Here is a 12,042-nt window from a genome sequence, read left to right as displayed (position 1 = left end):
ATAGATGACTTAATCACGACGTGTGTTAACTCGGTCGATGGCCGCCTCTCTTTCATTCCTAAGAGAGACCGTCCTGTCGATGGCCATCTTGTCGCCAGGACGTGATGCTATCACTCATAGCAATTCACGCAGTGTTGACTGTTGCCCAAAAATGCCAACACGCTAACGAACCTCTAGTGGCAGCTACGATGGCCACAACAGCAAAAGTGAATTCCGTAGATTATCATACATTTTTACTTCTCCGATTGCTATTTTCGATGCCGTAATAGGCCACTCGTAGTGTTTACGATTGTTGGAATTATTCTCACATAAAACGAATGATGAACCTGGCAAGCCGGGGTAAAGGCTGGCTGATAGTACATTGCCTTGATCTTGAAAGGTGGCGAGAAAGGGCGTAGTAAAAGGAAAGCGCGCGTTAACGCATCGGTACTGTCCACGCTGAGATCCGCTATTCTACTGTTTGATGATGACGTCCTCTTTGCTAACAAAACCATCGATCTTGTCAGTTTTCGGCGAATAGCTCATTGTTTAGTGGAATAGGCCAGTCGACATGCTGCATAGCCTGAATTCGCATAAACAGGCCGCTCAATTTGGCTACGAAGATATCTACCATAAAACAATCCAAGCTGTATCCATAGAGGTAACGAGAGAACTATTTTTTTATTTATGGGGGGGGGACAACGGCCAGCAATACACAAAGTAACTAGGTGATAGTAGGTAGGTGTTTTCGTGTCTCGTAATTGTTGCCCAGTTGGTTGACTTCAATCAGCGTCTTGGCCTTGTGATTCCGCCATAAATAAGCCACCAGAAACTGTTACATGTTCGAGCCTTTTTATAGGAATAAAAATCCGTGCAGTTCTGTTACGCTTAATTACTAAACTGACAAATTATTATGATGAAGTTAACCGAATTGGCACAGCAAGCGATATATAAACACCTTTTCATTTTATCGTATTTATTTAACGTACCATTTTAGATCTAGTGTTAGCGTACATACAATCACTAGATACTATAAAAATTAAGATTAGTTTTGTGCGGTTCACAATTTAGGGTTTTAACTAAGTTATTGTACCGTGTCGTGATTTCAAGGCCGTCATACAACAATACGTTAGCAGATACGTTAAAAAAATCATTAGCAGTTGACAACTGTCGTTTTCACAGTTCAAAAGCAATATCTAGAACACCACCTCGCCACCCTCGCCCCGATTTCAAAGCAATATAATATATCAAACTTTATTTGTATTTTTGTACCTAAATGCAACGCCAAAATGTCTCACTAACAGTCGTCTCGAATTCTAGCGCCCCATAAAATAGGGTCGCTTTTGTTTTTGCCACTTCGCATCTTAACTGTATACCGAGCTGCGCAACATATTGGAAAGTTATAGCGTTTCACAACTTTCAGAACTTCTTTTTACGAAAATTCGGTCATAAAACTTGTGATATTCTTGTATAAATTGGATATTGTATTGTGTATAAATTGGTGTGTGTGTGTGTGTGTGTATATATACAGTAGTGATACGTCGAAATGAATTTTCTTAAGTTTTATTTCTGGGATTATATTTCAACCTAGTTCTAGAAGCGTTAGTCCTAGCAGATATAATAACTTTTTCGTAGTAAGTTATATTGATAGGTGTGAATTTACTAAGGTGTCACTTAAATAAGCTATATACAAGAAAATTTATCGGAATGAAATTGTGGCCTAATAGCACGCCAGTACCGCCAAGAATACAAGGAGTGAATACTGGATCTAGAAAGCTACAAAAGGCTGACTGCTGTAATTATCTATTTATTAATAATTGATATTCTCCTCCTGTATAGGAAATCCGAGTATATCAAAAATGGTTTTTTGAGCTTTCCTAATAAATGTTTAAGCTCTTTAAACCGAAACCCTATTGAGGATCATGGAAATCTTTCAGGAGCCTCGTGACAATTGGCTATAACGTAGACCAGCGATTTCGAAGTTTTCAACGTTTTGGTTGGATTATACCTTATCTTTGGTCAAATTTTAGAAACAGTACAGAAACGGTGCTTTGGTGTTCTAAAAAGAACTGACTTTTTTTTTAGAACTAGGCGTAGCAGATGAACAAACAAGCCGCCAAAGTTGCTCCGACTTAAGCGCAAAATAATATATATATATATATATATATATATATATATATATGTATAATGTATGTTATGTATATGTGTCTAATCTTCTTCGCTTTTATTAATCGTTGCGTTATATGCGATGGCTTCGTTAATTAGCTTGCCTGGCTAAGTGTTTGACTTCGGGGTTCCGGGGAGCACATTTCCAAACGTGGTGAGACAAAATAGCGCTTAAAAAAGCCCCGCTGAGTTTAGCGGGTTTTTCGTTGAATTCGAAAGTTATCTATAACCGCGTGCGACCTCAGGCTACCAGTTCCATCCTCGTTTTAGATGGTGCCATTTCCTGTGCTAGCGTGCCAAACTAGATTCTACGAATTCCATCCACTGCTAGAGCTGCCCGCTCGCTAGCGTAGAATTGGAGGTCAATGACAATAATTCAAATGACTAATGAGACCTAGTCAGACGTCGAATATCGAGTCCGCTCGCTTGTCGCTCGTTCGCCGTCTCTCTGATACAGGCGAGCGGACTTCTCCGCTTGCTAGCCCAACGTGTTAACGGGCTGCCAAATGGACCATTACTATGGTAGTCGCCATAGATGATCCTCTTCTGTGCCGCGGTCCAACCCCCTTCATCATGTCTATCAAAATCTCTTTCGGTCTGTTACCGCTTAGGGTGGCGATGACGTCCGGATGGTGGTCGGTATCGGCGCTACGATGATGAGAATTTCCAAATTCTATCGATGAACCTCCCTTGACAACGACGGCAGAGAAAAGCAGCCAGCCGCCGCTGGTGGCAATGAACAGTTGGATGAAAGCGAGCGGCGTGTGAAACAAACTAATTAGCAAGGTTTACAGGTTAAGGGCTTCGCTATCCAGCCTCCCTTTTCTAGGGGACAGTTTTTGCCGCAGCCGTCAGCCAATGCCTGCTTCACAGCGATTCAGCTCCTTGGGGGTGAAGCGAAAAGAACTGTTTAGGCCGGCGTCGAATAATGGTTGATGATAGCAGTTAAGACGATGATGGGATGCCGTCGACTTTTGTCGTATCTCGGCTTTTATTATCCCGTGACGTTTCCGCGGAGGCGGGATAGAAGGGCCGACAGCAAATGCACCACCGTCCGCTCGCTTAGTTTAGCTGCTTTTGGTTAGCGGCTGGCTGACTAGCGGCTGGGCAGTCGGTCAGAAGCCCTCTTGGAGGCTGTTTGCCGTAGCGAAGGTAGGTTTCGCCGGCGGAAGAATGCCGAGTGATGCCTTGCAGCATCCAGGAGCCATCGAGCGAGTCACCGTGCCGGCGGAGTCTCGACTCTCGTGGTCCTCACACACAGTTCACTCTTACCTCGTACTTGGCTCCTTTCCTGTCGGGTTTTCGCAGTTCATCTAGCAGTCGCTCTGGATTCTCGCTGGTGTACCATCTTATAACGACGTTCGCTCAGTGGGCTTGGTCAGTTACTGGCGTTATTTGGGCTATGTCCGTTTCGATGGAGATGAACCGATAGACTAGTAAACGAACTGACGAACTAATCAGCTAACCTCAAAACGACGCTAACAGCTACTGCTGCCACCGAAGGAAAAGAGCTAGTAACCAAGTAGGCCAGCGACTATCTGTTTCTCACATAGACCAACCTGTGTAGCAGAGCGCCATGACTACAGAAAGGTGGCGTCCTGTCTCGTTGCTTGGTCGCCGCACGAGTTGCTTATCGAAAGCCACCGCGTGGAGACTGCCATAAGTTGGGCGTGCGTTGGTTCCGCGATGGAAAGCGATGTTTACGCTGCTATTGTTAGTGTTGCTGCTGATGTTACTACTCTTATCGGCGTCATAGGGAGCGCGACTGACTGGCTAACTGAACGTGTTATCTGCGGGCATCATCAGCGGATGGGTGATTACGATGGCGGCAAGCAGGCGCCAGAAGTATTGCTCTGCCGCGATGCTTGGAACATGACGCAGGCAACAAAAGTCGTACGGCGGAGTTTGGGTCGGACGATTCGTATACTTACACAAAAACGACGATGAAACGCAGAAGGTCGCTGTTACTGTCGTCACAAACGTCGCCAGGTGAACGCAGCGAGGTGCTAGGTATGGAGGCGCCGTGTCTCTATAGGTGCCGTGTTTCGGCTGTAAGCAAGCAAGCTAGCGAACTTTCTTGCCACCTAGTTATTCAGCCAACCATGTTCTAGTGAACGGTGATGACGGCGATGGCGGTGGACGCTTATGGCGCAGCATGAGTGACTCTGCACTCTGCAACAGTCGCAAGGAGCCGCAGCTAACGTAAAGTCTGCCCAAGTAATCGCTGCTTCGGTGGCAGCAGCAGCTGAAAAGGTAGCCAGCCGGAGGCCAGCACGCTCTCTCACAGCTTGGTGGGATGGAAAAGAAAATCGCTCTTGCTTTTCGTCCAGGAGCTGCGATGGGGAGACGCTCAGCGCCTGCACCATTGCCAGCAAGAAATTCAACGCGCCAAAGCTTAGCCACCTATTTAAAGGCTGAGGCCTGTCCACTTCGGCAGCAAACTTACCAATATATAGAGTGAAGAAGAACAGCTTCAGGTAGAGAAACGCAATAGCTCGTCCCAGGGAAGAGCAACTAGAAGGAAAATACCATAGTGGTCGGGTTTTATCACTCTGTGAAGTAACTACCCCAACTCTATTGTGTCAGCAATGGGGCTAGCAGTGGTAAGCATACGCAATTGATAGATGCTGACAATTACCCGGATTTCGATAACGTGAATAGGTTGTCCAAAGTATAGACGCTTTTCCTTGTCCTCCGACACTCGAGACTGGTGTTGCGTTATATTGGTATCATGTGCGCGTATCTGGGCAACAGTGTAATTACGGTTCTTTCCGGCGGCGGCCGCTCCGGCGACGGCGCTGTTTTCAATGACGGAAAAAACGTACCACAAAGACGCTCAAGTAAAAAGGTCGTATGAGTGCTTAGATTTTGGGCGCGCCCGAGGCGTGTGTGTTGTATTGTGTATTTTGTGTATTTGGATTTAGTTTGTGTTTACACGCTTCGGGTTCACTCGCCATCAACTTGTGAGCAGTGGAGTGCCGCAGTTACAGTTAGGTGGAAGGGGTAGGGAGAAAGCTCTCACGTGCGGGGGTTTGGCCCAGCCCGGTTGGGATGCTGATTGGCCCGATGTGTGTGGAATTGGGTTTTGCGGCCAGCAGGCTCAAGCAGTTGACCCGCAGGGGTCTACAGGCGGTAGTTGGGGGAAGCGGGAGGTAGAAAGCGCAGAAGCGCAGTTTAGCTGCCTGAGGACGAACAGACAGAGAGCAAAGAAGGAGCATTTAGCTGACTCGCCCATTGCTGGTGGATGCTGCGTTTCGTTTTTGTGTGTACACCCGTTTGCAGGTCGTTCTCGTGTTCATCGCCGCAGGACAGCAGGGCGGTGTTAGAGCTGGCGAGCTGTTCAACCACTTCAAATGTAGCAGTGGGAGCGGGAGCGGCTGTTTACAAGCGGACAAGCAGAACGACGTAGCCAAGCTTCCGCTTGCGTCGGGACCCTTTCCGGTCGGTCTTAACAACCACAACAACAACGACAACAACAATCTCCAAGCGGCGTTAGTCAGAACAGCCAACAGCAAAACCGCGGGCGTCGACGCGGACTCTGTGGTCAGTCAGGGAGAGGTTGTGGGTCTGGCGCACAGCAATGCCGCTGGTGCTACCGTTTCCAACCATCGGCCGCTGCTAGAAAAAAACGCCGTCCCACTAACTTCAGCCAAAGAAGAACAGGCTGCGCGTGACTTTGGTTATTTGCAGGCCGAGAGTCTCGAGGCCAGGGTTATTGTCGGGTCCGCTATCACCGTCGAGTCGACTAAGGAAAAAACGGTAGCGTCAAACAAACGAATCACGGAATATGTTACAAATGTGCCACCAAACATGATCATTGTGTATCATTATCACAAAAAGCGCTCGCCTTTGGTTTTACCGAGAATTCCCGATGACACAGTTTCTTTTAGCCACGTTGTGTAATTGTCGCCATAGTAGATGTATATGCACTGTAGGTATATTGTGAAGTTTCAAGAGAGTTAACTTCAATGGTGACTCGTGTCACTTGCCATTATACTATATTATATTGATGTCTTGATTTCGTGCCGTAGAGCAATACAACCGCTGTATTTAGACACGACGTGAGTAATAGCCATTACGCACGCTGCACGTTCTTAGCAGCCTAAGCAAGTGCGCTTAAGGGGAAAATGATCTCGGTTTCGGTGTACCGCTACACAGCACTGTATTGTCAGACGGGTAGAACGTCATATCTATAACATATGACTATAGCCACGTCAAAGATCTAAATGAATACTACTTGTACTTTTTTTTTAACTAGTTCTTTTTGACTCGATTGGCCTTTAATCGGGCCGCTGATTGAATCTGCCGATTACCGTCTATTGCCCCGTAACTGCTATTAGAAAGATTGTGACCGGCGATGATGCGTATTTATGGTTCTAGTAGTAAGTATAGCTATATTGGTGAAATTAAAAATTATTCTCTTTAGTAACGGGGCAAAGTCAACTGAGCAGAATGTACATACTTATATATATCTATCTCCTTTTTAAATGGCGGAGACTCCAGGAAGAAGTCTTTTCACTGCACTTTGGAAGAGATTTCATAAAACTGTAAGAACGCTAGACAGATGATGATATTTAGATTTATGTAAGTATCGCATTAACTAGTCGCTTAATAACAAGTAAGTAATAGGGACTGTGACTTAGTACTTTACACCAGGTGTGATGATTCTCATTGGTTATTTCTGATTTGTAACGTACAAAAAATGCGTTCACCAAAAATTCAGCCCTCCTAGGGACTATTATATGCACATATACACGGTGCTACTTAAGTTCGTGGAAGAATACGACGTCGAGTACCACGTGTTTTTGCCTCTTACAAAAACCTCGGCCCGTTGTAAACAGCAGAACAAGATAGGCTTACTACTCATTTTAAAAATAGGATCTTCATAAACACAAGTGCCCTCATATCATACACAAGATCATGAATATAACGATAACTAGTGTAGTATCTTACTGGGGGGGACAATTCAAATTCAAGTTTAGCGGTGAAGCTATAACGTTTAAATATATTGAGTTTTAAGCATAATTGCAAAGAATCGAATTCGTTGCTAGTAATAGATTTAGTATTAACTATACGAGCTGGATATCGTAATTGGAGGTAAAATGAAAGTAGCTTTTCTTCTTCTTTACTATGACCGGAAAAACAGCGAAACTTCTTAGGTTAACTATACATATTCCGAACACGCGTAGGTAGATCGCAAACACACTTCTTTCAGCAATGCCACGATTTCGTCCAGCAATTTTTATTCTATCGAAAGGTTCTTCTGCTACATGAATTGTACCATTTCGTTATGGCAGTCGTAACCTGTGCGCGACCGTTTTCGTAAGCCATGAACAGGTCGATGTGTGAAAAGGGGAAATCTACAAGCACGAGCTCAGTCGTAACCTACAGTAAAAAACAAGTTGGAAAAATAAACTGAAAGGTTAAAAAAATACGTTTCTCAGTAATTTGAGGGTTGAAGTTGACAGCTTATGCTTAATACCTGCACACATACCTTCCAGTGCTTCTTCTACTCAACCATCGCTTGTTTCATTAGTTAGCTGTGAAAATAATAGAGAATAAAAAGTAAAAGGTATGTTGACCTGGTCCCCGCGCCATATTTTGTTGTGGTAACAAAATGAATGGGCCTACATGGAGAATTTAGGCACACACTATTTTAGGTACCTGTTATAGTCTGTCATAGAAAGCTGAAGTAAGGATTTCGTTCTTCAGACTTCACAACCTATAGACTTGTAATTCGACAAACAGGCTAAAGTAGGTAACGGTTGACTGACATATAATGGTGATACGCTCTATGTGCCAAATATCTATTCACTATTGTTTCTAGACGCTGCTGGAATTATCATTTACCACCGTTCGAATAGGAGGTGCTACTTCATCAAGCGTTTCTTTACCAATATGAAACCGAATATTCGCTCTAAATTTAACCGATAGCGAAGGTCTACTCACTGAGAGGGCTCAGCGTCGTGTACACAAAATATTTCGAAGGTGTTTTTTGGTTCGACTATCATATAGACGGCTGGCCCCAACGGAAAGCGTTCGAATAGGTCACACGTCTCAAGACTTAGGAAGACCCGCCATAATTAGCACGCGCTGGCTAAAGACGCATTGCCCGAATTAATTACTTTCTCAAGTATTGATGTTTTTGCAAAGCAAATCGTCCTTTATATCAAGACACTAACATAAGGCTTCGTCGGCATTTCCACGACCCTGGCTGTGAGCGCTTGTGATCTTCTGATTTAGGCGATGGGTGGGCAGTGAATAAAGATATGTACGTATAGCCAAATCAGGTCAAGTTACTTTCAGTCGCCGGAACGCCCTGCGTAGCGCTATCGTTTAACAAATTGCTAAGATCTCACCGTGAAGATTTGTCAGAGATATAAGAGCGTTGACCATTTGTCACGTTTCGCTTCTTTCTTTTTATCACCGTCATGAGACAAAAGAAACGACCTTTTCAGTCACAGTGAACTGACACATTCGTATACATTGTGACCTTTAGTTAACAGCACAATGCCTCCGGCAATCAATTGTATCAATGTAAACCTATTGGGTGAAGATCATTGGTCTGCTTTGTCCGTCCTCTTTTCCTCAATTGAACCTGTTCTTCTTGTGAATCTTTATATTACCGATCATGTCTTTATCGCTATTGCCTTTTAGTGATCTTCTAGTAAGAAACTTGCTCAAAGATATGTTCTTCGATTTTTTTCGAGTTTCCTGCGAAGGTAAGATTAGAAAGATGGAAATCTAAAAGTGTAGATATTAAGCATGGCTTCGCGGATGTTCTAAATAACGTTTAAATAATTAATTGATTTAAGTCAAATACACCATTTAAAAAAACAATAGTACTTTTACGTAATACTGAAAAAAATCCGCATTGTTGGTTAAAATGGGTTGTGCGTACATAGCAAAAAATATAAATGGAAAAGTGCTTAGGACACAATTTAGGTGATAGAGCAGTCGGTCGTCTTTGCGAGCATACGCCAAGAGATTCCCTCAGAAATCTAAAGAGGTTACACATGGCTTTTGCGGGTAAAACGTCAGCAGCGGGCGCTGAAGTTTCCTTTATAGCTCCCAAGTGCTCTCGTGGAGAAGGCCAAGCGATTAAAGCCCACCCTCAAAATCAGCAAAAAGGACTGTTGTCCATTTGTGAGTTTATTGTAGTGTAAGCCCCTCGCCTTCTCGTACAGTTCTAGGTACCTGTCAATAGGAGTCTTGGCGAGACAGCAAACGTATTCATTCACTGCGTCCCCAACCCACGTACGGTTTGTTTATAATACATGCTGTTTGAATCGTGATGAAGTCATAATGAATATTCGGCTAGCACATTATCTTTCCTATATAAAGTCGGCCACGGGTTAGAGCTAGCTTGCATTTCATAAATAGGATTACATAATGTACCCACAGTATTGAGCAATGGAGCGGTGCAGAAAAGCTATAGGCCTTTGGCCAGTTTTTGTCTATAATTTGGAATGCCGTACAGCTAAAGTTAGGTAGAAAACACATGCGAGATAAATAAAAGATAAGCTAAAAGAAAGATAAGATAAAAAAATATAAGTTTAAATATGGTGTAGAGCTGAGTGATAAAATTTCGATAAACTCCATCCCTATGTGAGTGGATTGTAAGGCATTCATAAAATCTAATAAGGTATTTATTTCAAATACATCCTTTACCTAAGGCACAGCTAATGCCTGACGATTGGTAATACGGACATTTTCATTTCATTTGAATCTAGACTTAAACAAATTCATCATACAGTGAAGCTTACTCACGGAATCTGAGCTCGAACGTTACAATCACTATACAACTTCGAGATAGGAAGTTTCTCTAGGAAAAGTTTATAATCTCGCAAGTGATTCGCTGCAAACGTACAGTTCAGACTTATAGATCCAGAGCCTCGATGGATTTATTCTAGATCTCTGGGTCACATTGGGCAAAGTCAGTTTTAATTTAACTCGGTTCAGTCTGCATTGCGCACCACTGTAAACAGAACTTTTCTACAGAGTTTTCTATTAGCATAAAAAAATCGCAAAAGCCTATTCTATACGACCGATAGCTTTTGGGAGTCGGATGAAAACGATTCCGCATCACGTATCCCTAGGTATTTCCACAACGAATATAAATGTAATTGTCTCTCTGTTCTAGCTTGACTTGACCTTCTAGCTAGGGTTCAACGCTGTACGGACGTTCTGTTCATTTCGTCTGCTACTGCTTTTTTGAGGCATTTGATAGCAGGGATGTGTCTCGTAAGTTTACTAGTGTGCAGAAATGTACTCGATATGAGAGGTGCCTGTGCTCGTGATTTGTATTGATGACTATCTATCTATGGTTCGGTATTATGCATATTGATTTCTATTGCATCCTCTAGTTACTCATCTAGCCATTTATCCTGACGTAAATCTGCATACTCGAGTTCAATTTGTCTCTACGTCTGGAGTTCAATATTTAAAGCACCATTAATTTAGTCCGGCGGACAGGTGCTATTTTTACTCGACAATTTTCCCAGCCGACTCGTTTTTTGATGCTGAGATATTTCATGCTCGCTTAGGACGTTCGTTTAAAAAAACCCTCTTCTGAAGGTCGAACAAGTAGCAGACGAAACAGGCCAAGTCTCAGACAAGTAGTCGTATGAATTATAGAACGCCATATACTTCTTTGAACCGACTACAATAAAATAACTGCGGTAGCATTTAGTAGGTTGGGCTCTCTCTTCCTAACGATTTTTAAACGCGTCTAGTGTCTAGAAATTGACGGGATTATTTTCTAACCGGTCGTTAGCGTGGTATTGCGTCTGGGGCAGGTTGATTTCCTTTCTATGAGCGTCTTCGCTGCATGCTTGCAGCGTAACTAAGTATTAGAGCTAAAAGAAGTCATAAGAGATAAGCTGCGTGCCCCGAACGTAAGAGTTCAAACATTTTCGTAATCTTTCCATAGTTTTCATCGCTTTGACTACATGAATTACATTAGAGGAAAGGATGGTAAACTGTATATTTGACGCTACAATATTTCGTTACTAGACTCGTTTCCCAAAAAAAATACAGGTTTCCTGTCTGAAGAGATGTTCGTGGCATAATAGTTAGCTTTGTAAAAGAAAAAGTCCATTCGAGCAACAAGTAGGAGACGTTCAGTCATTTTAAACCCTCAATTAAAGAAAGCTATCACGCAACAGGGATCAAATAAATAGAAATCGTTTTTTGAATGCGTTTACCGCACCACTTACCTATCGTGGACATAACGCTAGAACACGCTGCAATTGAAGAACCAATAGTAACTTGTTTGATATGACTCTAATTATTTGCGTATAGCGTCCTGAACCGGTGTAGAACTTGTATCCTTACAAGAACGACGAGAAAAAGACGTATTTCCGTCTTCTCAGACGACATAACGACAAGACCATCTCAAGTGTAATCAAGCACGCCATTTGTCAACTTGACAAATGACAACGAGTCGTATAATAGGATAGCAGCGAAGGCGGCTAATCTGTGATGACTTACTTGTAAGTATAGCACATATATAATCGGCTGAAATTTTCATCCATTGACCAGTCCGCTGTTATCTTTGTACTATACTCTAAAAGAGGCAAACATTTCGAAGAAAGATGAACAAAACGTATTCATCTTGGCCATACGTAGACAACTCATAGCATTCCTAAAATAGATAACCCGAGAAAGTATCTAAAAAACGGTTCTGAGCGGCGATATTGTTAAAACAAGCAGTGATCATTTTAGCTCGGATCTCTTGAATGTAAGATATTTAGAATCTGCCTTATTTATTTAGTGCGGAAACTCAGACAGGGTGCGATGGGTCGTGGAAATACTTTCATAGGCACACAATAGAATCAAACGTAACCAAAGGTAACGTAAAATTCTTCCAAAACGTTGACTGTTTAATGAGTTGTA

The 12,042-nt window shown here is 43.0% G+C and overlaps 1 protein-coding gene across 2 annotated transcripts; it reads left to right on the top strand.

Annotated features, from left to right (window-relative positions):
• Positions 1-3,999: 3,999 nt before the first annotated feature.
• On the top strand, positions 4,000-7,732 carry LOC111271382 (uncharacterized). 2 transcript variants are annotated; one of them, XM_022852127.2, is made up of 2 exons: positions 4,000-4,748; positions 5,428-7,732. In XM_022852127.2, the coding sequence occupies exons 1-2, from the start codon at positions 4,734-4,736 to the stop codon at positions 6,046-6,048; spliced, it is 636 nt and encodes a 211-aa protein (XP_022707862.1). In that variant the 5' UTR covers positions 4,000-4,733; the 3' UTR covers positions 6,049-7,732. The 2 variants fall into 2 exon arrangements, with proteins under 2 accessions (XP_022707862.1, XP_022707861.1); XM_022852126.2 differs by lacking the exon at positions 4,000-4,748 and adding an exon at positions 4,761-4,993.
• Positions 7,733-12,042: the final 4,310 nt, after the last annotated feature.

Source organism: Varroa jacobsoni, unplaced genomic scaffold, assembly GCF_002532875.2.
Source record: "Varroa jacobsoni isolate VJ856 unplaced genomic scaffold, vjacob_1.0 contig00578, whole genome shotgun sequence".
NCBI lineage: Eukaryota > Metazoa > Arthropoda > Arachnida > Mesostigmata > Varroidae > Varroa > Varroa jacobsoni.
The sequence above is the reverse complement of the archived record's forward strand: the minus strand, read 5'-3'. Positions and strand labels throughout refer to the sequence as shown.